At 36.9% G+C, this 25,893-nt stretch overlaps 2 protein-coding genes across 6 annotated transcripts in view; one reads left to right on the forward strand and one right to left on the reverse strand.

Annotated features, from left to right (window-relative positions):
- The window catches only part of FAM133A (family with sequence similarity 133 member A), a 49,533-nt gene extending 43,580 nt beyond the window's left edge, over nt 1-5,953 (reverse strand). For 2 of the 5 annotated variants that reach the window (XM_019641090.1, XM_019641094.1), the window contains exons 1-2: nt 5,873-5,953; nt 4,261-4,330 (exon numbers count right to left, since the gene is read on the reverse strand). The gene's annotated coding sequence lies outside the window, so the exon portion shown is untranslated. Of the gene's footprint in view, nt 1-4,260; nt 4,331-4,748; nt 4,816-4,969; nt 5,199-5,872 lie in introns of those variants that run through there. The other 3 variants (XM_019641091.1, XM_019641092.1, XM_019641093.1) reach the window with 3 other exon arrangements.
- Nucleotides 5,371-7,939, forward strand: NAP1L3 (nucleosome assembly protein 1 like 3). The gene has a single exon (XM_019641088.1). It carries the CDS (start codon nt 5,692-5,694, stop codon nt 7,105-7,107), a length of 1,416 nt encoding a protein of 471 aa, XP_019496633.1. The 5' UTR covers nt 5,371-5,691; the 3' UTR covers nt 7,108-7,939.
- The last annotated feature ends 17,954 nt before the right edge of the window (nt 7,940-25,893 follow it).

Raw genomic sequence — 25,893 nt, forward strand, 5'->3', positions numbered from 1 at the left:
TTTGAGAGCAGAAATGAAAGACCAAGGATCCAGCTGCTGTTAACAGACTCCATTGTAATAAAATTCTGTTATCCCACAATGTGGTTCTTAGCCCCTAGCAAAAATACCTAACAAATATTTACCAATTAGGTGATTAAAATCAGTACACAATGGAACAAATCAGAGAGTTCAACATACATTCACACATATATGGACAACTAATTTTTCACGAAGGCGCAAAGGTAATTCAGTAGAGAAATGATAGTCTTTTCAACAATTGATGCTGGAACAATTAGAAATACACATGTAAAAAAATAATTTCAAGGGCCGGTTGAGTGGCTCAGTTGGTTAAGAGCTTGCTCAAGACTGCGATATCTGAGCAACAGCGGTTCAAGTCCTGGCCCAATCTGAGCAGCTGCTGAGCTTCCAACAGGTGGCAGGATGGCTCAGCTTAAAAAAAAATTTTAAAAATAATAATAATTTCAATACATACCTTGTACCACATACAAAAATAGATCAGATTTAAATGTAATACCTAAAAGTATAAAACTTCTAAAAAAAATCAGAAGAATATCTTTGTGACCTTGAGCTAGGCAAAGATTTCTTAGAGCTGATAGCAAAAGAATGATAAATCGGATAAATCGGAGTTCATACAAATTGCAAACTTCTGCTTTTTGAAAAACTGTGAAGGACACTGGTAAAAAGATAAAAAGAAAATCCATGGACTGAGAGACAATATTTGCAGAGCTTACAACTGATAGAGGACTTGTATTCAGAGTATGCAAAAAATTCTCAAAATTCAATAGTAAGACAACAACCCAATATAAAAATGAACAAAATATGAAGAGATATTTCACCAAAGAAGATATGTGGATGGTAAATCAGTACACAAAAAGACGTTCACTATCATTAGTCACTAGGGAAATGTAAAGTAAATGAGATACTATTACATGCCTATTAGAATGGCTACATTTTAGGAAACTGAGTGTTGGCACTCCTGGTGGGAATGTAAAATTGTACAAGCACTTTGGAAAACAGGTAATTTCTTGAAAAGTTTAATATACACATACTACATACTATGCCATCCAGTCATTCCATCTAGGTATTTTTCTAAAAAGAAATGAAAATATATGTCCATACAAAGACTTACACACAAATGAACATTAACAGATTTATTTGTAGTAGCCCAAAACTCAAAACACATTGCTCATCAATGAATTGTGGTATAGCTAAGTAATGGATAACTACTTAGTAACAAAATAGAAAAATGACTATTCATGCACATAACATGGACACAGCTCAAAATAACTATGCTAATTGAAAGACAAACAAAAGAGGAATATATTGCACGATTCCATTATATAACATTCTAGAAAATGCAAACTAATCTATAGAAACAGATCAGATCAGTTGTTGCCTAGGGAAGGGGCGGGATTACCAAGGGGCATGAAGAAACTTTAAAGGGTAATGAAAATTTTCATTATCTTGACTGTGGTGATGACTTCACAGGTTTACAGATTTATCAAAAATCATCAGATTGTACACTTTATGTACAGTTGTAACTATTATACTTCAATAAAACTGTTTTTAAAAACAATTAACTTGCGTATTCAGATAAAACCTGTCTAGATAAACAAACAAAAAACAACAGCATAAAAATAAGTCCAAATATAAATGACCTTGCAATGCTTGGCTTCTTAAATATCTACAACAAAAGATAATGCTGCAGCACTTGTCACTGTGTATTATGTATGTGTGTTTGTGTGGCAGGGGTGGAGGTGGTATTGTGTATATGTTCATAACAGGGAAAGTGTAAATAGATATTAACAAGCCATGTTCAGCCTGAATATACCAATACATTCTGTGTTAAGCGTCATCTCATGTAGAAGTATGAACATTTAATCCCCCCCAAAATATAAAATAATGGAACAGAGAACATATAATTATGCAAGTAATTTACAGATCGCCTTATGAAGAAAAACAAACATATGCTATGCTAGAATCAATACTTATAAAAATATTCATGGTAGGAAATACATGATATTATGCATAAATCAAATTCATTACATGAAGAAAAGACATATTTTCTTTTAGGGACATGTCATAAAATTAAGTTAACTGACAGAGTGGAAAAAAGCTATATAAGTGTGTTTACTAGATTCTTAGGTAATGCATACACATTAAAAGTATACCATTGCAGTTAGAAAAAGTCACCTATAGATTATGACTTGGGAAAAAATACTTCCAAATTGAAAATCTGAATAGTTTACTAATATAGTATCTTTGTATGAGGTTTTTACAAGCTGTGTTCTCTTTTTATTCTCCCTGTTCCACTCCAGACTTTTCTGTATCAGTTTAAGTGATTAATTACTAATCTTTGAAAAGCATCTTAACAACCCTTTAAGTAGATCATTTTAGAATAAAAGCTGTAATTGAATCGTATTTGTCCAATATCATAAGTCACAGTTGCCTCTAATCAAGGCCAAAATTATTTTAACTTTGGGATTTTACCACCAACTAATTTCTGTCTTAAATCAGTGGAAAAACAAGGAAACTTTATGAATAGGCAATTCTCAAATGTACAATAAACATATGAAACGACATTTAATCTTGTCACTAATCTAAGAAATACAAATATATAATAATAACAAATTAATTTGGAGATATTCATTAAAAATGTGAATAGTGATCACCTCTGAGTGTATTTTGAATTACTTTTAATTTATTTGGATTTCAATGTAGCATTTGACTTCTTTTCAATGTATATCATTTCCACAAAATATAAAGTTATTTTAAAAACTGCCTCATTAGTTGTTTGCTGAAAAATTATTGCCAATGAATCAGAAAAGAGAATTCAGAAACAAAAGCAAGAGATTTAGTTATTATGATAAAGGTGGTAGTTCAAATAAGTGTAAGACAGAAAGATTATCAAATAAATAGTACCAAGAAAATTAGCTAGCTAATAAAAACAAATACATATATATTATAAAAATCTGGATTTTTAACTCACTGCTTACTCTAAAATACTAACTCCTGATGGTACAAAATCTAATACGTATTTTAAATCATTGAAGTACTATAAAAATATAAGACCACTCATTAAAAATGATAGCCATTGTTTTAAATAAAAATAATAGGTTACAGAACAATATTTATGGCATAACCCCACTGATTTAAATTATTGTTTCCATAGTATATGTTTTCATTAAAAGTATGAAATGAAAGGATACACACCCAGTAAATTTTATTCACCTTTATTGCCATCCGCTACCACAGGTGCCTGGCACGTGGCAGGCATAAAAATATATTAACTGAATGGCGAAATGATGAGCTCTTAGGCATTCTTGGTGGGACTGTAAATTGAGATAACTTTTCAGGAGAGAAGTTGGCAATAAATATCAAAGAATAAAATGAGCATACAATTTATTCCAGGACTCCCATTTCTAGGCATTCATCATATGACTAATTTTCACGAGTGTATATAGTAGGTATCCAGAACTAATTTTTTTTATAACTGGAAAAAAAATGTGTATGTTAGTGGACAGATGGTTTGGGAAGTAGCTGCCTTACAACAGGAATCTGTTTAAATGAATTAAGGCAAATATTTCCATTGAATATGCATCTATTTTAAAATAAGACGTTGACCATTTACCATGAAAATATAGCCATAACTAATCGATACATGAGCAGGTTACAAAACATAATATGATGTCACACAGATAAAACAGTATATCTAGATGGGCAGGCGTGTATATGTATAAAGAAATTTCTGAAAGGAAATGCAATGAAAACGCTAACAATGTTTATCATTTGGTTGTTAAGATTGTGAATTTTTACTATCATTGGAATTTTGAAAGTTGTATTTTTTCTTTATAATGCTTATATCCTTTGAGAATCAGAAATAAAAGTAAATTCATTTACAAAATAGAAAATAAAGGTGCTTCCTAACTTTTAAAAAATATGACAAAGCACAAATCCTACAATGAAAAAGTAACATAAAGGTTCATCTAACTCATATTTTTACTCATTTGAAATGCATAATTCATCATATTTTATATTTTGATTTACTACTTGTATTCTATGAGCACGTTTAGATAGTGAATATAATTAATTATTTTCTACATTTGTATGTCAAATCACCTCTGTGGATTTTTCTGCTTTCACAGAAATAACAAGATATCTTCCAATTAAGTCTTTAAAAGATTTTTATCCTGTGGATTTATTCATATACAGATAGGTAATTCTTGTCATTCATAAAAATGGGCTAAATATGTTCCTTACCTTTCAATGAAAAGTAAACACTGGTCTTTTTGGTTGTACCAAGGGAGTTGTTCTGTAGCAGAAAAGAATCCTGTAAATAAAAATAACAGATACCTGTTTTTAAACTTCATTTTGCAAAAGTTTATTCACATATTACTGGACTTACTTCTAAATCATACTTTAGTAGGGTTAGAATTTCGGAATATTTGAAGTAAATGGATGGCAGATGACACTGTAAAGTATACTCTGACAGATGATGCACTTTCCGTAGCACAAATTCCCCCTCCCATCCTGCTGTTCCTGGAATTGAAAACTGCTGCACAAAAGTATAGAGCAAACCCTCTGCTTTTAAATAATACCACCTAACATTTGAATGCCCTTTAATCTTTATCTACAAGGTTGTTGTAAGCACTGAGAAGGGCTACGTGGCAAGTCAGCAGCAAGGCTGGGGTATATTTTATGCCACCTTAAAAACCGAAATATAGTAAAAATGGTGTAATTTGACTCACGGCAACAGGGGTTCGCAAACCTTGTGGCTGGATTAAACCAGGCTTGCCAAACATCACAGACAGTACTTATTAAAACTGCTACGTGGAATGCAATATGCCTGCTTTCTAGCCCCTCCTCCCTCTGCCAATAAACGACTCCCCCTTTTTTTCAGTGTAAAAATACATGCTCATAGAATATTTAGATAGAGATTTAAAAACAAAGAAATCCCTAATCACACTACCCAAGGATGCCATTTGAAGTATTTTCATCCAAGTTTTTGAAAACAGGTTTTTGTGAAGAGGCCCCTGACAAACCAAACGGGAATTCAGGATGAGCGGACGGGAGAAGGATACTCCTCTTTCCTTGTCACGAACTATGGCTAGTATTTTTACCTCATATCTAAGCTTTTTTTTAAATTATAAAACTATAAAGATAGAATTTTGTAGGGATAAAACGGCTTCCAGGGGTGTGTGCCTCAGCTACCAAGAAGCATCTGGGAAGGCGGGCGGAACCTGGGGGGGGGGGCTCGCATAGCGTTTGGGCATTCATTGGGCTTAGCGATTGTCCATCAAGCTTGCCCAACCAATGAGGTGCGAGCTAAAGGTACACTGGGAACTAAATTAAGGGGAGGTAGAGCTGGAAGGGGAGGGGGCTTGCGCTCTAAACGGTGGAGAGATCTCGGGGTCTCACACTGCACCACTCCGCTGCGGCACGCCTCTGCCCGCCATAGAGGCAGCCAGGACAGGCTTGCCGCCGCCGCCGCCGCTCGGGTCCTGGCCTCCACCGCCGCCTCCGCGCGAACGCCGCAGCCCCGCCCAGCCCGGCGCTACTGCTGCCTTCGCCGCTGCCACCTCCTCATCCCGAGCCTCGGCCACCCGAGCATCCGTGAGTCATTTTCTGCCCATCTCTGGGCGCGCGGTCTCAGCGGTAGTCGCCACCTTAAGAGGTTTGCGGGCTTGCACAATGGCAGAAGCAGATCTTAACAGGGTCTCGGAACCTGCCGCCCGGGGGGTTGCTGAAGAGGTGATGGCTGGCTCGTCAAGTGATTCTGGGGAAGAATCTGACAGCAGGAGCTCTGGCAGCACTAGTGGCAGCAGCAGCAGTAGCCGCAGCCGCAGCTGCTTATATAGAAAGAAGAGGGTACCTGGGCCTTCCAGAAGGGCGCGGCGGGCTCCGGCGGGTAACAGTTTCGTAGATCGGCTGCCTCAGGCAGTTCGAAATCGTGTGCAGGCGCTCAGAAATATTCAAGATGAATGTGACAAGGTAGACGCCCTATTCTTAAAGGCAATTCACGATCTCGAAAGAAAATATGCCGAACTCAATAAGCCTCTGTATGATCGGCGGTTTCAAATCATCAATGCAGACTATGAACCTACAGAAGAAGAATGTGAATGGAATTCAGAGGATGAGGTGTTCAGCAGTGAGGAGGAGGCACAGGAAGACAGTCCGAGTGACATGCCTGCTTTAGAGGGGGAGGAGGAAGACGACCCTAAAGACAAACCTGAGGTAAAGGCTGAAGAAAACGAGGTTCCTAAAGAAATTCCGGAGGCAAAGGCTGAAGAAAGAGCAGCGTCTAAAGAGTTTCTGGAGGCAAAGCGTGAAGTACATGAAGAGTCTGAAGAACTCCCCCAGGCAAAGGCAGCCGATAAGGAACAGCCTAAAGCAACAGAGGCTGAGGCAAGTGCTGCAGGAAAAGAGGCTCGTAAAAGAGTTCCTGAGGTCAAGCCTAAAGAAAGAGTGAATTTGAAAAGAGCTCGTAAGGGAAAGCTTAAAAGAGAAGACCCTAAAGGCATCCCTGACTATTGGCTAACTGTTTTAAAGAATGTTGACAAGCTGGGGCCCATGATTCAAAAATATGATGAGCCCATTCTGAAGTTCCTGTCCGATATTAGCCTGAAGTTCTCAAAACCTGGCCAGCCAATAAGTTACACATTTGAATTTTACTTTCTGCCCAACCCATACTTCAGAAATGAGGTGCTGACCAAGACATATATAATAAAGTCAAAACCAGATCGTGACGATCCCTTCTTCGCTTGGGGATGGGAAATTCAAGAGTGCAAAGGCTGTAAGGTAAATTGGAGAAGAGGAAAGGACGTTACGGAGACAACCACTCAGAGTCGCACAACTGCTGCTGGAGACGTTGAAATCCAGCCCAGAGTGGTTCCTAATGCATCCTTCTTCAATTTCTTTAGCCCTCCTGAGATTCCTAAGATTGGAAAGCTGGAACCACGAGAAGATGCTATCCTTGATGAGGACTTTGAAATTGGTCAAATTTTACATGATAATGTCATTCTGAAATCAGTCTATTACTATACAGGAGAAGTCAAAGGTACCTATGATGATGGTAAAGATTATGGAAACAGGAAATATCGAAAATAAAAAACCAGCTACCTGAAAAGAATTTTCAGGATCTCAAGACTTCAAACAAATGAAGCAGGTTTATATGGCTTTGGAAAAAAACCTGTCCTATAACCTCAACACTAGTATTACTTATAATCTTGTGTTTTTGTATTTTCTTGGTAGTCTAAAATATTGTCTTAAAGTGTCTAAGTATCAGTTTATTCTATATAGCCTGTTGTGGAGTAATATTCTTTAAAACCTACAAACTGCTGTCCGTTATCTAAAGCATGTTAGTTTGGTGCTACAGAATTTTGACTTTTGTAAAGTCCTTTTGTCATGTTCCTATTAGAATGTAACTGAAAACTGTTAGAATTGTTATTCCAGACAAATATTTGCTTGAACAAAACAAGTTACTAAAGTACCAATACAAGTGGGGTTTTTTTCCCCCAGCCCAGAAGAATAGGGCTTTAAATCACTTGCACTAGCTGTGCCTTCATTACTTTGCTATAGAAATACAGTACTTGTATTAACTAGAACAGTATATTGTGAAATTTGCTTGAAAAAAGATTAACATACTTTTAAGAATGTCTATCAGTACCATATGTGATATGACTGTGAGCTTGTTTATGTGACAGTGGTCTATAAATTTAATCATACTGAAGTTATTGTTTACCACTGAAGTGTTAATATGACATAGTATTTATAAAAAGTTTCCTCATCTTATAGTGTGTAATTGTAAACTAGATTACTAACCACATTTTTTGTACTGTGTTATACTTCGCCTTTCACTGAAAATGCTCACTACATCATTTGATATTTTTTCATGTTCTTCAGTTGCAACCTAAAATAAATAAATGTCAAATAAAATGTATCATGCTATAAAAATCTAATTTTCTCCTAATTATAAAAAGTAGTGCTTATTGTAGAAAAAGTAGAAAATAGGAAAAGGGAACTTCTTAAAAAGTGTAACTATTATAACATTCTGCTATATTTTCTAAATCTTAGCTCTTCTTTGGAGGATACATGTTCAAGTGATTAGAGAGAAGGGACAGGATAGGAGACCAGACAAGGGAGAGAGAGCAAGGAGAGAGGCAGATAGGAGGGGGAGGGAACGGGGAGGAAGGTGGAAGAAGGAAGAGGGAAGAGGGAGGTGAGGAGGGGGAAGGGAAAGGAAATGGGAAAGGGTTTAAGGAGAACCATGGGAGGGAGTAGGGCAGGAAGGGAAAGGGAGGAGGGTGAAGAGTGGAAAGGATGGGAGGAGGTGGAAAGGGGAAAAAGGGAAGGCGGAAGGCAGGACTGCTTCACCCAGAAAGGACTTCTATAGTTGCTTTCACTTCCACGAGCAGGATGGGTAAATGACCCAGGCCCAAGCTCCACCTGGACCAGGCGGTCACACTCCCAAGTGTGGCTATTTTTTTCTTATAAGTAACACCATCCTCTCACCACTTCTGCACTGTGCAGCTGGTTATCAGGTAATTAGATCCTAAGATTTTGATTTGAAGTGAGTGTGAGGAGAAGGGCCCTTAAACTCAGTTTACCACAGTGCTTGTACTGGACACAAAGGCACAGACAAAATAAATAATGAAGTAGCATTTTATTTCACATTTGCCATTTCCCTATCCACATATATTTTCCTTCAAGACCTTACAGGAAAGAGATGTGGTAGGAGGAAGACAGGATTTAGGACTTTCTGGGTCTCTAGGCAATAAAATTACATAATAGTTTTCCCAAATCCCACCTCATGTAGTTTAGTTTTCTTGCTTTTATTCCTGCTTAAAAACAGTCTCCCATAAGTGTAAAAATATCACAAGCCATGATATACTATATTTAACCAATCACGTATGTTTGGATATTTAGGTTAGGATTTATACAAAATCAGGAAGCAAATGATTGCCTTTAATGATACCATTGCAACTTTTGAGAGTGCTTTCGTTTTATTTCTGAGACTTTTTACTTTATTCCTTTTTTATTAACTGTATTAGGGTGACATTGATTAGTAAAATATAGGTTTTAGGTGTACAATTATATAATACATCATCTATATATTGCATTGTGTGTTCACCACCCAGAGAGTCAGTTCTTCCATCGCCATATATTTTTTAAATTAATTAATTTACTTTTAATTAAAGTTTATTGGGGTGACAATTGTTAGCAAAGTTACACAGATTCAGATGTACAATTCTGTAATACATCATCTATTTATCACATTGTATGTTCACCACCCAGAGTCAGTTCTCTTTCCATTACCATATATTTGACCCCCGTTATCTCCATCTAACACCCTCCTCCCCCCTTACCCTCTGGTAACCACTAAACTATTGTCTGTGTCTATGAATTTTGTTTCTTCATTTGTTTTCCTTGTTCTTCTGTTTTCAGTTTCATCACCATATATTTGATCCCCTTTACCCTCTTCTACTACCCCCCCTCCTCCCGTACCCTCTGGAAACCACTAAATTGTCAATCAAGAATGGGTATGGCAACAGATTTGCTTACATGCCAGGGCCAAAACAAATATTATGCTAAATATGCTGTACCTGGCTCACTGCTACAGAAGTTCCCAAATCAGATATATACTGTACTTGCCAGACATCACAGAAAGCAGAGCTCTTCAAACTTCTATATGGAATGCAACATCCTCAATTGCATCTTTGAACACTTACCAGAGTGTTTATTATAGACCCTTCCCGCTCTCTATTTTCCAGTATTAAAGGAATGCATGCCATTATAGAATATTTGCAAAATAGAAACAAATGCAGAAAATAAAAATCATTCAGAATCACACTACAATAAAATATGCCCTGTAGGTAGTTTGGTGTATTTTCTCCCAGTCTGTCTCTTGGTTAGGTTTTACCACAAGTTCGTGGCTCAAATCAAACGATGAATTCAAGTTGGGTGGGTGTAAGAAGCTAATTGGAAAGAGAGCTTATTGGTATTTTTACCTTTTCAGTTTTAGCCTGGGGGAGGGGGAGCAGGTGTCAAGGATTTTTTTCATCAGTAAAGCTATATAGCATGCCGGAAACGCAAGGAGTCTGTGTTAGGGGTTTCAACCACCTCGGCCAGTGGAAGTGGATAGGGCTGGGAAACCCTTTGGGTTTCCACAAGCATTGAGCTGCGGTTTGTCCATCATACTTGCTCAACCAATGAATGATGTCAGAAGAAGGAGCCGACTGCGAGCGTAGCTTAAGCGCAGGGGGCCGTGGAGTGAGAACTTTCGTGGGGTCTTCCCCACCTTCTTTTTGGTATGCTGTTTCCTTTGGCTGTGATTCGGGGCTGACGCCAGTCATCCCCTTCTCTGCCCCCAACCGGACTGAGGAGGTTGCCTCCTCCTCGGCTGCTGTCGTCGCCGCCTCTTCTGTGAGTTTTTTTCCCCCGTTCTGGATTATTGGGCTCTGAGGGTCCGAGGTAGTCACTGAAAGTTTTCTCTTTTCCTTTAACGTGGCCAACTTAGCGAGAGCCTTTCCTAAGCAGCCCTAAGCTTCTGCAAGGGCTGCTGAACAGACAATGTGTTAAGCTAATTCAAGAAAGTGACAACACAGTCAAATGATGCAAATGCCAGAGTTCTGTTAGGGGATTCTTAGCGATATGGGTGTGTCCTTGCCCTCTAAAAGCTTCAGGGGACATGTAATAAACAAGATAGGAGCCTAATTTCAAAAGCAATTGCAGACTCTTGGAAAGAAGTATAAGCCTTCATTTGATAAGGTGTTTGTACCCATCGGCACATGAATTAGGACAACCTGCAGCATAATAACTTCAACACACTTACGATGCATTATTTCAAATTTTATATTTTGTGTGTTTTGTAGAGTATAGAACGAACTGATGGTTACTAGATGGGAGGGGCTTGGGAGGCTGGGTGAGAAAGGTGAAGAGATTAAGAAGTACAAATTGGTAGTTACAAGAGTCACTTTGTAAAGTACAATATGGGGAATACCGTCAATAATATTGCAACAACTATGTACAGTGCCAGGTGGGTGCTAGACTAATGGGGGGATCACTCCATAAATTATATAAATGTCTAACAACTACGCTGTACACCTGAAACTAGTATAAAATAACAATGACTGTCAACTATAATTTTAAAAAAATAGTCATGGGGATATACAGTACAGCATAGGGAATATAGTCAATAATATTCTAATATCTATTTACAGTGTCAGAGGGGTAATAGACTTACTGCAGTTATCGCTTTGTGAGATATATATATATATATATATATATATATATATATATATGTCTAATCACTGTGTTGTTTTTGTATACCTGAAACTAATACAAATATTTTTAAATTTAAAAAATGAAATATTTAAGTATTAAAATACATGGTATTTAGAAATACACTTTAAGAGATTCAGGACAGCAAATTCTCTAAAGCATCTTTGTTGCTATATGGTTTAGTCCTTATGATGTCTTTTTTGTCATATAGCTTTTTAGAGAGTAACTGGGAAGGTTATCAGAACTCCTCACTGAAGCTAATCTTTACTTGGGAGGAAAAAAGCATATTTGAAGAGCCAATCCAAGTGTGTATTTTTGCCTCCGGCTCAGAAGTAGGAAGGGTTTATATCAACTTGCAGCAGGTGTACCTTATTTAATTTTATCACTTGAATAAAGTAGCATAGAGTTATTGGGTTGTCGGAAAAGTCATGATGTATTTTGCTGTGTTTTTCAAAGGTCATTTATTTATATAAAGAACAAAGATCTATCAATGATATATTGCTTGTTTTGTTCGATAACCTTTTGCCATCTTTCAGTGAGCTTCATAATTCCTTGTTCATAGAAGGACCTGTCTTTATTTGCGAAAAACTGAACAAGGTGCTGATTTACAGCCTCATCTGAATTGAACGTTATACCACGCAAGGAGTTTTGAAGAGAGCGAAACAAGTGGAAGTCTGACGGTGCAAGGTCAGGCGAGTATAGTGGGTATGGCAACACATCCCATCCAAGCTCCAATAGTTTTTGATGGGTGATCAAACTTGTGTGTGGCCTCGTGTTGTCGCGATGGAACACAACTCCTTTACAATTAACAAGCTCTGGACGTTTCTGGATGATGGATTCGTTCAAACTGTCCAATTGCTGACGGTACACATTCGAATTGATTGTTTGTTTCCTTGGTAGGAGCTCGAAAAACACAACACCTTTAAAATCCCACCACACTGAGAGCATACCCTTTCTCTGATGAATGTCTGCTTTCAGTGTTGTTTTAGGAGAATCGTCACGTCAGGACCAAGACAGTTTGCACACCACATTGTTGTAAACAATCCACTTCTCATCACCAGTTTTCAGTTGCTTTAAAAATGGATCATTTTCCTCATGTTTAATTAGCATATTGTAGATGTTTATACATACTGTCAAATGAACTGAGTTCATGCGGAACCCAAATATCGAGCTTGCTTATGTGTCCCAGCTTCTTCAGGTGGTCGTGAATGCTTGAATGATGGATGTTCAATGTTTCTACAATCTCTTTTGTTGTGTAACGTGGGTTTGACTTGATCAATGCCTTTATTTTGTCATCATCAACCTCGGTGGGCCTCCCCGACCGAGGAGCGTCATTGAGATCAAAATCACCAGCACGGAATTTCGTGAACCATCATTGGCACTGACATTCTTGTAGAGCATTGTCACCATAAATTTTATGCAACTTTTCAAAAGCTTGATGCGTGCTTTTCCCTTTATGGACATAAAACAGTAAAATATGTCAAAAATGCACAGTTTGGTCTTCCATCTTCAACTTGTCGTAAAATCTTCAAAACTCAACCAAAGTGCTCAATTTTTTTTAGAATGAAGCTAGAACCGTCAGCTGTCAAATGACATAGCAATAACATAGATGTGAATGACTGTAGTACTTCCAAAAATGAACTAGTGCCATCTGTTGCAAACATGCGTCATGACTTTTCCGACAACCCAATAAGAATTTTCAGGTACACTTTTTGTGCCTTTCAATTTGATTTGCATGACATGGATTTTAGTAGAAAATGATAATCATAAATGAAGCTATTATTTTCCACTGTGGTGCTAATAAAAGTTAGTGTTTTTCTCATCTTTTACTCATGACTTACATAAATTAAGGTGATTAAATATATATTTTCTTTGCACTGTGCTTCCCTGAAAGTTGTCACTTTATTATTATTTTATTACATCTGATTATAAAATTTGTTCATTATAGAAAATTTGGAAAATATACTGAAAAATAAAAAAATTAAACAATTCTACATTTAAGGGTAACCACACTTTATGTGAAAAAGAAATGTTATCTTTATTATTCTACCCCTTGTACTTCTCATTTAATATATTTTGGAACTCTTTCTATATTAGTGCATGTAAATGTCACTCTTTTTAACATATATTAAATAGATATACCAGGATTTATATCATCAGAGGTTTGTTTGTTTGTTTTTTAAAGATTCTATTGGGGAATTGGGAGAGGGAACAGCATTGGGGATTCAGGGAAGGGAAACAGACAAGTTGCTGTCCTTTTGTTCTTCAGTTTAGTTATGGAGGACGTCGCTTCACTGGCCCATGTTGGTATTATCATTGCGCTCTTCCTGGGTGAGGCAGTTGGTCCCCGGCCATTGGACGGCCGCTCACGGTGACTCACAGCAGCCCACTGCAGCCCCACTGCAGCTTTCGCCGTTGCCATAAACTCACAGCAACCCAGCTCCAGGTGGAGCTGTTGTTCACCATCTTAGCTGTAGAGGGTGCAGAGTCACTGGCCCATGTGAGATCCGAACCAGTGGCCCTGCTGCTCAGATTTCATGCTCCCAAGCCAACTCTTAACCAATGTGCAACTCGGCCGGCCCCAGTTTTTTTGTTTTTTTTTATGATGGACAATTAGATTTGGAGCATCTTTTACTAATTGATTAGTAATTGCAAGCACTGTCTTTGAATTAAGGAAAAATATTGCATATGTTGAAATTTTTTCCTTTTGATTCTTTTCAGTTTTTTTTTCTTTTTCCCTTCAGAAGAGTTTTAATGTTAGTGTACAGTAGTCATATTTATCTTTTTTCCCTCATTAAGAAGTCTGGGTATTTAGCTTAGAAAGACCTTTCCACAGCAAGATGAGTTTAGTTGCTTATGTTTTCTTACAGTACTCATGGGCTCATTTAGAGTTTTAATCTTCCTGGGATTTGGTATAAAGATTGAGGTAGCTATACCACTTTTTTTTTCTCAACACAACTAACCAGTTGTTTTAACACCACTCATGGAATATTGACTATCAATGTAATTAGTTGCTGACTTTATTACATAATACATTCCCTTATGTGTTTGAGCCTATTTCTGGACTGTTGGGTTCAGAAATGTTACTCTTGTGTCAGGATAAATTTTTTAGAACATACATTTCTTATATACATTTATTATCTGGTAAAAATAGTTTATTATAAGGCTTGTTTTTAATAGGTTTTAATAAATTTTCATGAATTTATTAATCCAGATTAACTGGAGTATCACTCAGGCTCCCTCCCCAAAGCCTGTGGATATTTTGATTGAGTTTTGTTTGAATTTATAGGTTCATTTACAGAGAATGAGTAATTTCATATTATTCAGTCTTCTGAATAACATTTCTGAATAAATTTCATATTATTCAGACAGACAAGATGTGTTTTTCCATTTAATTACATCTTTTTTATATCCTTCAGTAGAATTTTAAAGTTTACCCGTTAGATAGGCTTTTAAAATTTTTTCAGAGCCTGTTTCTCTGTTTCTTCTTTCTTTGTCTGCCCTTTGCTTATGCTGTTTTGCTTCTGAGTTTTAAATCATCTGTGCTCAGGCAGTGTCCCTTTTATTTCAGCTTTGAGTGGGGACAACTGTTTGCTGAAGTGTGATGTGTGAACAGGTGGAAGGAATTGACTTGAGCATCGCAGAAGCTTCAGTTCAGGTTTGTCTCATATCATTCTCTTTCCAAAGTGCTGTCGCTTCTGCTGGAGGCCATTTCTCTCCTCAGTTTATGGTGTTCTGTCCTCCCTCAGCCCTCACTTCAATGTCGTCGCCAGCTTTAGAATGAGGCCTAGGTCCGCATGAATCAGTGAAATGCCTTGAGTGAAAAGTGTTCTGTGGCGATCTTGTAGCTAATTGCTGCTCAGCTGGCCAGCATCCGTTAGAGTTACTTGTTGCCTGTCTGCCTGCTCACATTGAAGGAGTGCCGAGAGGCTGTCAGAAAATAAAGAGGACATGCTGGTATAATTTCTCCTTTACTTCAGCTCCCTCTTTGTTCTGTGTTATGTAGCTGTTTCCCTAAGGTGTTATTTCTTGCTGCTTTCAGTGTCTGGCACTGGGCCTGAATCAAATGTTCAGGAGTTGAACATTGAAGGGCATCTGCACTGCCCGAGACCTGTGAAAACAAGCATTGACTCAGCTCCTGCAGTTTTTAGTTCAAATTTTATTGTAACTGGAAGGTACTCTTTCTTGCATGTGGCTTGGGATTGTGACTCTTTCTTTGATTTGAAGATCATTTCTGCCTTTAGTTTTTGTATTCTGATGATTCTGGTACACAGTCAGGGTTGAGAAGCACAAAGCAATGTAGAGGGCAGTCTCTAAGAGGGGAGCATGCGGTGTTCCCTAAATATGTTAACTTCAGAAAACTTTTTCTGCAGCACAGCTGTTAACTCTCCTAACTGAAAAGTGTTCCTGAGATACAAGTTTGGCGAATTTGGTTTTGGCCCACTTAGGTTAATCCATCCAGCTTCATCTGTTGGTAAAAGCATTCTTAATCAACATTAGAAAACAAAACAAAACACTTTTTTCATTTTGAGACAAAGACTCAACAGAAAGTTGCAAAAATAGTACAGAAAGATCCTGTGTGCCCTTCACCCAGCTGCCCCTGATGGTAGCACCTTACATAACTGTGCAGTAAAATACCCAAACCAGGAAATTAGCATTGGTACTCTCTACAGACCTCATTCAGAGTTTGCCAGATTTTACATGCATTCTTTTGCGTGTGCACGTGTGTGTGTGTGTCTGTGTGTGTGTGTTGGGGGGGTTCAATGCAATTTTACCACAGGTATAGATTCATGGAACTGCCACTACAATTAAGATTTAGAACTGTTCCATTACCACAAAAAACCTCCCTCATTTAACCTACTCTCTCCAGTCCCTAACATTTGGCAACCATTAATTTGTTCTCAGTCTTGAAATGAAACAATTATACAGATGGTTATATAAATAAAATTATACAGTATGTAACTTTTTTTCTTATTCAACATTTATTTATTTATTTTAACTTTATTGGGGAACAGTGTGTTTTTCCCAGGACCCAGCAGCTCCAAGTCAAGTTGTTGCCCTTCAATCTTAGTTGTGGAGGGTGCAGCTCAGCTCCAAACCCAGTTGCTGTTTTCAGTCTAGTTGCGGGGAGCGGGGGTGTGGGTGGGGTGTGGGGGGGTGCAGCCCACCATCCCATGCGGGAGTCTTGTTGTTAAGAGCACATGCTCTACCCAACTGAGCCACCCGGCTGACCCAGTATGTAACCTTTTGAGATTGCCCTGTTTTCACTCAGCAAAATAACCTTAAGATCTATCCAAGTTGCCCCTGTATCAATAGATTGTTCGTTTTATTGCTGAGTAGTCCAGTGTGTTCAAAACTGATCTGTGACTCTTCTATAGGAGAATAAAACCAGGTGGAAAGGAAACAGCACTGCTGGTGACCAGAACCTCCCACAGGGACAAAAGAAGGAATCACAAGGTCCTTCTGCCTAAAATCTGGATGTTTACTAGTATCAATAGAAAATGCTTATGTAATGCTTACTATGCTCTAGAAATATACAAATTATTATTCATGTAATCCTTACTATAGTCATTAAGTAGGCACAGTTATTAGCTCTATTTAACATATAGTGAAACTGAGGTACAGAGAGGTTAAGCAACTTGTCCAACCTGACACAACTGGTAAGTCACAAAGCCGGGCTTTAAACTTGGCAGTCTGACTCAAGTCCATGTTCTTAACTGCTCTATTATTCCTCCTCTCTACCATGCTATACCACCTAGAGAAGCACCTTCCTTGTCCATACTCAGGACTAGACAGGGCCCAAAGGAAACAGCAGAGAAGAAATAAGTACAAGCTGGAGGCCAAGAGGAAGCCCATCTCTTGAGGAAAACTAAGTATCCCATCTTATCTAGCAGTGGTGCCCCCTGAATACACTTGTAGCTCACGTCTGCGTAACTTTGTGAAGGTTCATAGCTTAGTGCGACCACTGAGTAGGGGTCAGCTCCCAGGTCACTTCCGTCATACACAGGGGTATGATGAGAACTTGCTTGTTAAATTTATATTTCAATTAAATGGAGAGTGATCCATTATGATCAAAGATTTTTGTACCTTTCCAAATTCTTATATCTTTTGTCATTCCCTGTTCTCCTGTAGTTAGCAGCAATAAAGAACCTTTAAGTCAATAGCTATAAGGAGGAAAAAGCAGCTGAAAAAGCAATTTTGTCCTCAGCATCTTAAGCAGAACCCAAAGGGGCATTTACAGGAATTTGGCATTGTAGAGGATGAACGGCGGGATTTGAAGTGTAATAGAGTTGGTATTGACTCCCACTTTTGTCACTTATTGGCTGTGTGACCTTAAGCAATGTTGCTTAACCCCTCTAATCCTCGTTTTTCTTGTGTATAAAATGGGGCAGTTGCCTGACTACTTCATACAATTATTGTCAGGCTTCAATTAGTTATTGTTTATCAAACACTTAGCATCATGTTTGGCATACAGTCACCATTCAAATAATCATTATTATGTTATAATTAGGATAAGTTAGTTTTACTTGAAATTCCAGGTCTTTAATATCATATGAAAGATGTTAAAATTGGTATTACCTCATCCAATTTGGTCTGTGTTCAAGGAAATAAATCCTGTTTCCTTCATGGATTTCATATAACTGTTCATGTTCTTTCTTTGATTTTTCCTCCCTAAATCGATAGCTCTCAATTGATTCCTGGTAAACACCTACTTTCCTGCACCATCCCTGTATCTTCAGCCTTTCAAGGTCATTTTGAGTTTCTATCAGTTCCTCCTAAGAGCCAGTACTCTTACTCAGTCTGTTGACTGACCAAAGGTCTATGACATAAACTCTTTTCTTTAGTAATGTTGAATAAAACTAGATCGTTTCCAGACCCCAGACACCCATTGCTGTGTCAGATAGGGATTTATAAACTATTTCCGGTGGGGAATGATTTCCTCACAACATCTTTTAGTTTGGGCCAGGGTATTATTAATTAACAAGGGATACAAAAGACAGGTGAGTGATTTTTTTTTTTTGCCCTGGTTTCCAGAAATGTCCTTTTGGTCAGGAAATTCATTTTTAAGGATTGCTTGCAGAACTTTAAGACAACACAAGATATGAAAGGCAATAAATGGCATACTGGATGGCATCTGTTTCAAACATTTGCACCACACCCCATAAGAAATGAAATTTGAAGAAAGCAATAATTTTCCAATTAATATTTTCCTTAAGCTATCACTTATTTACAACTTTAGGTAAAATGTCACAATGTTAGATCTGTTGAAATTGGTGTTACCTCACACCAGCCTATCTTGCTTTAAGGGAAAAGTCCCTTTAAATCTAATAAATAATAAGGATTATAGAAATAAGATGCATTACTTATAATTATTTAGGTGTAATTCAGGTTTTAATAGAGTCTTCAGTCCTTGGATTGAAAAACAAATATAAAAAATACACCAGGACAAATAAATTAGTTGAAATGTTTTTTCATTATTTTTGGCTGGGATCAGGATGCAAAGAAAGCATTTCAACATGTGTAATGTATTTTAAATATTGGAAGAGTTGGATTTTCACACCACAATTACCACGTCAGCGGGTTGCCAATTAATTGTTTGAAATTCTTTTTGTGAAGACTACAGCTGTATTTAATTAGGCTGAAGGGCTATAGAAAGAACATAGCTATTTTAAAAATCAACACAGATGATGAGGCTTTAGGAAAATGAATCCTCACTTTTTGCAATTGAATCTATACTAAAAGAAAAATCTCTAAGCAGCACATGGGAAAGTATCAAAAAATTTCTCTAGCTTAGGGAAATCCCTAGTTGATTTTCTGAACAACAGTTTTGGAAATAAGTTATGTCTTTTCAAATGTTGTGTTTAAGTTTGTTAAACTTGTGTTATTAAATGTTTCTACAAGTTTAATTGTTAGTGATAAAAATAAATTTACATGACCCAACAAAACAACTACTATGTATTAAGCTACATGTTGAAGAAGTATTAACCCAATATTTTGATTTTCATTTCAAGATATTTTCATGAGGAAGCAAGAGATCGCAAATGGTGTTGACATACTTCAATTCCCATAATATTTATATGTGCATAAAGAATATGTAGTTATTTTACTTGATGCAGAAACACTTATTTGATATTAAGTATGGCTTAAATCTGATTGTCCTAATACTATCTTTTTAGTAAACAAAAAGTGTTTGTGTATCATAAAGTGCAGTTGAGTCAAAGTTTTGTTACTCAGGGCAGATTAACAATTTTCCGTCCACCAAAAATGTATGAGATGATTTTTTTTTAAATACCAGATCTTTTACTTGCTCTGCCTGCTCTACCCAGCAACCTGCTTTGTGATAGTGTTCCTGAGGTTACTCTGCACCTAAACAAAGGTAGAAGAGAGAATACTGGGTGACATTGCTCATCCAATTTTAGGATTTGTCTCGATGGTCTCAATTTAAAACCATACTAACACCATTTATAAAACAATGTATAAGATGAATGGCAAACTGAAGAGAAAACTATTTGTAAAAGAAATTAATAAGCAATTTAGAAAAATACATTTTTAAATGTACATTAGCCTTTTGGCTAATAAATATGAAAATTGCTCACCTGTGCTACTACTAAGATGAAAACTAAAATAACAATGATACTGCTATTCACCTGTTTTGTTGGCCAAATTAAAATTTTAAAATTCCCAACATTTTTGCATAATGTGAAGAAAATACCCTGTCTCACGCTGCAAGTGGAAAGGTAAAATGGTACATATTTTCTGAAGTATTATTTGGCAATATTTAATAAAAACCTTAAAAGTGTGCATCGTTTTTGACCCAGCAAATATTCAAGGAATTTATCTTAAGGAAATAGTGAGCAAAAACAATTTATAAGAATGTTTATTTCAATGTTGCTTATAATACTGAAACGTCCAAAACAATTTAAATGTCCAAAAAGAGGGGATTCAATTTATAAGGTATTGGTTATTCATACAGTTAAATAATATAAAGGTGTTTAAAATAATGATGTAGATCTACACTGACACTGAAAGGTAGCTAACATAAATTGTTTATTGAAAAATGTCTCAAAAATCTGGAAATGTGTGTATATATATGAAAATGATATGTAACACACAAAGATGTTGATACTGTGTATATGTAATGGGGTTTCAGGTAATTTATATTTATGATTTGGGGTATTCTAAAATTTATATAATGATCAGAACTTACTGTTGTGATCAGAAAAATATAGTGGGCGAAACATGGACGTGTTGGAATTAGTGAGAATTAAGTGGAGCAGTAGAGTTGGAAAACAGATAAAGACTTATGAAGGTGCTGTATGGGCACATACTTGAGCTATGCAATACTGGGGACTCTTTTTTAACAGTGTATTGAAAGCATATACACAGGTGTTGTTCCCTTCACAATGGTTCTTTTAAGACAAAATACTTATTCCAGTAATGCTGATACTAATAGAATGTTAGAGATTATCTATTTCTTCATTTCGTAGGTGAGAAATCTAGGGTTCATTGTATCTAAATACTTTCCAAGGTCACACAACAGCTAGGTAGTGGGAGGTTCAAAAACCCATGCTGCTTTCCCGTTCCATGTTTTGGATAATTAACTATAAAACAAGGGTTTCCAACCTGTCTGACCTTCAATGGCTCCTTTTCCCTTTAATATCCAAATAACCTAGCCTCAGCCTCTGTTCCCTCAAGTAACCTCACTAACCAAATCAACTAAACTAGTCTCTGCCTATTTCCTAAGTATTCCCTAGTATTTCTGAAGACTATTTGTCTTGGTGATATGTTCTAAAAAGTGTGTATGGTTGTCACTTATCAGGTCTTTCTTAGGGCAGGTGCTTCAAACTTTTCTGCTTGTCATATTGTGCTGCCTCACAGCCACCTCTTCATGCTGCTGCCACTTACCCGATCCACATCACACTAAGAATTAACACATCGCTCAAAAGGAATCTCTACAATACAGTTAACATTTGACTCTGAGGCATAACAAAACTTTGATGGTTTGGGACTAGCAAAAGGAAGTTATCAAACAGAAAAAAAAATTTTTTAAGCTAGTCCTCAGAAATCCATTTTCTATGCCTTTGCACAGGAATCCCTGAAAGGCAGCCCTCCCTGACGCCATACATGTTGCAAATGCCACCATATTTACCACACTGGGAGTCCCCTTGACTCCCTCCTTCTTTATAGGTGACTAGGGTTCCATTGTTCTTGGAGATTAGAGAAAAAAGGAATATATGGTGATGGAAGGAGAACTGACTGGGTGGTGAACACACAATGCGACATATATTGGGTTGTCGGAAAAGTCATGACGCATTTTTGCAATGAAAATCATAGAAAAAAATATGTCATGACCTTTCCGACAACCCAATAAATGATATATTATAGAAATGTACACTTGAAACCTATGCAATTTTACTAATCATTGTCACCCCAATAAATTCAATATATAAAAAAAGAACAAAAAAAAAGGAGTATCTTCCTCTCTCCCAGTCAAAATCCTGTTGTTTTCCCATTGGGAAAATGGAAAAACTCATTTTCTTCAGCAGAAACTCCACCCTTGCCACAACTGGTCTAACCACAATGTTCCAGGTAAAACAATTGTAATAACACATTTCTCAGTCTGGATTATTCATATATGTTTGGAGTGTGTGAGTTTCATTCTGCAAACCAACAAAAGGATTTTGAATTACAGGACCTAAAACCACCTTTTCAACTTCCTCTCTCTTGGCTTTAGCTTGAGTCTCTCACTTTTTCTTTCTAGTGTTCTTTCTCATTTGTTTTGTCTGCCTTCATCCTCTGTCTCTTCTCACATGTTCTTGTGTTTTGGCTTCCTGGACAGATGATCAAGTCAGTTTTGGCTTGGCTGCTCATTTTCCCTACCATTTGTTTTTGCATAGTTAAGTATACTGTAATCTATAAAGATGAATTGGAAGTCTCAGGGGGATCGTTTTTTACTTCTGAATTGTGTAAGATACATTTACCAATTAACCCTGTTGTAAAAATCATTAGCTAAGGAAGTAACTATCCAATGGAGATTACTGTCTTCATAAAGATACAAAATACATTAGCAACAATACCCTCAGTAGCACACAATGCCTGAAACAATTCAAACATCCCCAGTATCGAAGTCAAAATACAATACATTTTGATGTTGAACATAGTTCATATCTTTTTTACATTCTTCACTTTAAGACCTCAAGTTCTGTTGTTAGTGAGTGGCAAGATATGTTTTCTATAGTTGCAAAATCCCAGAGACAAGTATATGACTTTTGTATTATAAATAATACTGAAGTAAAAGGAATCCAGCATTTCTCCTCTCTACTCTCCCTCATTCTTCTCCACAAGATCACAGAGGAAAGATTAAGGACTTCTCTCCCTACTCCAGTCCTCAAAAGTAATTATTTTGCTCTTCTATTTATTTGAAAATAGATTTATCAAGATAAAATTCACAGACATTACAATTTGCTTCAATGGTTTTTGGTAGAAAATTAGAGTTGTGTAACTCTCACCACAGTCAACATTTGCATCACCGCATAAGGAAACCCTGTACGTATTAGCAGTTATTGCTTATTTCCCTGGCTCCCCCTTCCTATAGTCCTAGGTAACCACTAATCTGCTGTCTGTCTATAGATTTGCCTATTCTGGATATTTCATATAAATGGAATCATATAAAATGTGGCCTTTTGCAACTGGCTTCTTTCACTGAGCATGTTTTCAAGGTTCATCCATATTGTAGCATGTATCAGTACTTCTTTTAATGGCCAAATAAGATTTCATTGTATGAAGATACCACATGTGTTTGTTCAACAACTAATGACATTTGGGTGGTTTCTGCTTTTTTTTTATCAGGAATAATGTTACTATGGACATTCATGTGGACATATGTTTTCATTCTCTTGGATATATGGGTATACCTGGGAGTAGAATAGATTTTTGTATGAATATATTTTCTTTTTATTTCTCAATTACTTTTGACAATAAATATTATATTAGTTTTAGATATACAACATAGTGTTTAGACATTTATATAATTTATGAAGCGATCCCCCAATAAGTTTATGACCCAACTGACACCATACATAGGTATTACAATATTATTGACATATTCCCTACACTCTACTTTACATCCCTGGACTCTTGTAACTGCCAATTTGTACTTCTGAAACCCTTCACCTTTTTCACCCAGCTCCCCCCAAAGCCCTCCTATCTGGCAAACATCAGTTTGTCCTCTGTATCTATAAGTCTGTTTCTGTTTTGTTGTTTTATTTTTTATATTCCACATATAAGTGAAATCATATGGTATTTGTCTTTCTCTGTCTTATTTCATTTAGAATAATACCTTCTAGGTCTATCCATGTTGTCGCAGATGGTAAGATTTCATTTTTCATGGCCAAATAATATTCCATTGTATACATGTACCACCTCTTCTTCATCCAGTTGTCTATTGATGGACACCTAGATTGCTTCCACATCTTGGCTATTTGAAATAATTTTGCACCAAACTTAGGGGTGTTTATAGCTTTTTGAATTAGTGTTTTGGATTTTTTATGATAAAAACCCTAAAGTGGAATTGCTGGGTCTTCAGTGTAAGACCCAACCATAAAACTCCTAGAAGAAAACATAGAGTAAACCCTTTAACATTTTTCTTAGTAATATTTTTTGGATACATCTTCTCGGGCAGGGGAAACAAAAGAAAAAATAAACAAGTAGAACTATATCAAACTAAAATGTTTTTGCACAGCAAAGGAAATCAACAAAATGAAAAGACATCCTACTGAATAAATGGGAGAAAATATTTGTGATTGATACATCTGATAAGGGGTTAATACCCAAAATATATAAAGAACTCATACAACTTAACACCAAAAAACCCCCAAATAATTTGATTAAAAGTTGGGCAGAGGTCCTGAATAGACATTTCTCCAAAGAGCACATACAAATGGCCAATAGACATATGAAAAGATGCTCACCATCACTAATCATCAGAGAAATGCAAATCAAAACCACAATGAGATATCACTGTATACCTGTCAGTGTGGCTATCATCAATAAATCAACAAATAACAAGTGTTTGGGGGGATGGGGAGAAAAGGGAACCCTTGTGCACTGTTGGTGGGATTGCAAATTGGTGTAACCAGCAATGGAAAACAGTATGGAGGTTCCTCACAAAATTGAAAATAGAACTACACTATGACCCAGCAATTCCACTTCTGGGTATTTATCCAAAGAAATATGGTTTTGACTTTAATTTACTTGATGACTAATGATATTGAGCCAGATATGGAAGAAGTCATTTAATTTTTTATTATTTCTTGGCTTTTCAGAGTGAAAAGGAGGAAAGAGTAGATCTACTTCTTTTTAATAATAATAAAAAACATTAATTCTAAAGCCAAATATAGATGGTTTGTATGTCCCTCCCCATTTTAAAAACACTGCCTCAGTACTAATTACATAGCTAATTAATAGTTGGGCACACACTCATGTCCTGAGAGTCACCACTCAGAACAAGGCAAATGACATTCATTTTCTTTTCCTGAACACCATTTGCATTTTCCCCTTAAATTGAAGGATCTGCTGCTTGGGAATCTTCTTAGACAAAAGGGAGCTGAGTGACACTTCCCTCTTCTTTCTTTACTTTCTCCACCCCAGTAGTGTGCATTACAGATGCTCCTGGACTTAGTTGGCTTGTGTCCCGATAAACCCACCGTAAGTTGAAAATATTGTACATTGAAAATACATTTAATACGCCTAACCTACTGAACATCATAGCTTATCCTACCCTACCTTAAACATGCTCAGAACACTTATATTTGCCCACAGTTGGGCCATTTTCTTGAGTTTCATCTCAACAGTTACTGTCTTCCTCTTCTCACCAGTAGCAGGAGACTTAGGTGGGCACTTTGTAATCAAGATGGGATGCGAAAACATGAAACAATATCCAAAAAACACAGTACACTGTAGGATATCAGTTGTTTGCTGTCATGATTGTGTTGATGACTGGGAGCTGTGGCTCACTGCCACTGCCCAGTATCATGAAGAGCATTGTACTGTATATCGCTAGCCCAGGAAAAGATCAAAAGTCAAAATTCAAAGTACAGTTTCTACTGAATGCATATCGCTTTTGTACCATCATAAAGTTGGATAATTGGAAGTTGAACCATTGTAAGCTGGGGACCATCTGTAGTTTTTCTTGCTGCCATAAAAAACTACTACAAATTTAGCAACACAAAATATCACAGATTTATTATCTTATAGTTCTGTAGGTCAGGAGTCCAGTATGGGCCTCATTAGGCTAAAATCAAGGTGTCAGCAGGGCTGATTTTTTTTTCTGGAGGCTCTAGGGGAGAATTGTTTCCCTGTTCATTTAGGTTGTTGGCAGAATCCAGCTCCTCATGCTTATCAGACTGATGTCTCCATTTCTTTGCTGGCTGAACAGCTGAGGGCTGTTCCCAGCTTCTCGAGGCCACTCACTTATCTTGGTTCATGAACCACTTCTCCCTTCTTCAAAGCCAGCAATTCTTCCTTCGTTTTCCACTTTCACTTTTATTTTTTATTTTTTAGCATTGTTGAGGTATAATTGACAGAGGTTGTTAGATATTTAAAGTGTACATC

The sequence above is a fragment of the Hipposideros armiger genome, unplaced genomic scaffold, assembly GCF_001890085.2.
Source record: "Hipposideros armiger isolate ML-2016 unplaced genomic scaffold, ASM189008v1 scaffold_56, whole genome shotgun sequence".
In the NCBI taxonomy this organism is placed as follows: Eukaryota; Metazoa; Chordata; class Mammalia; order Chiroptera; family Hipposideridae; genus Hipposideros; species Hipposideros armiger.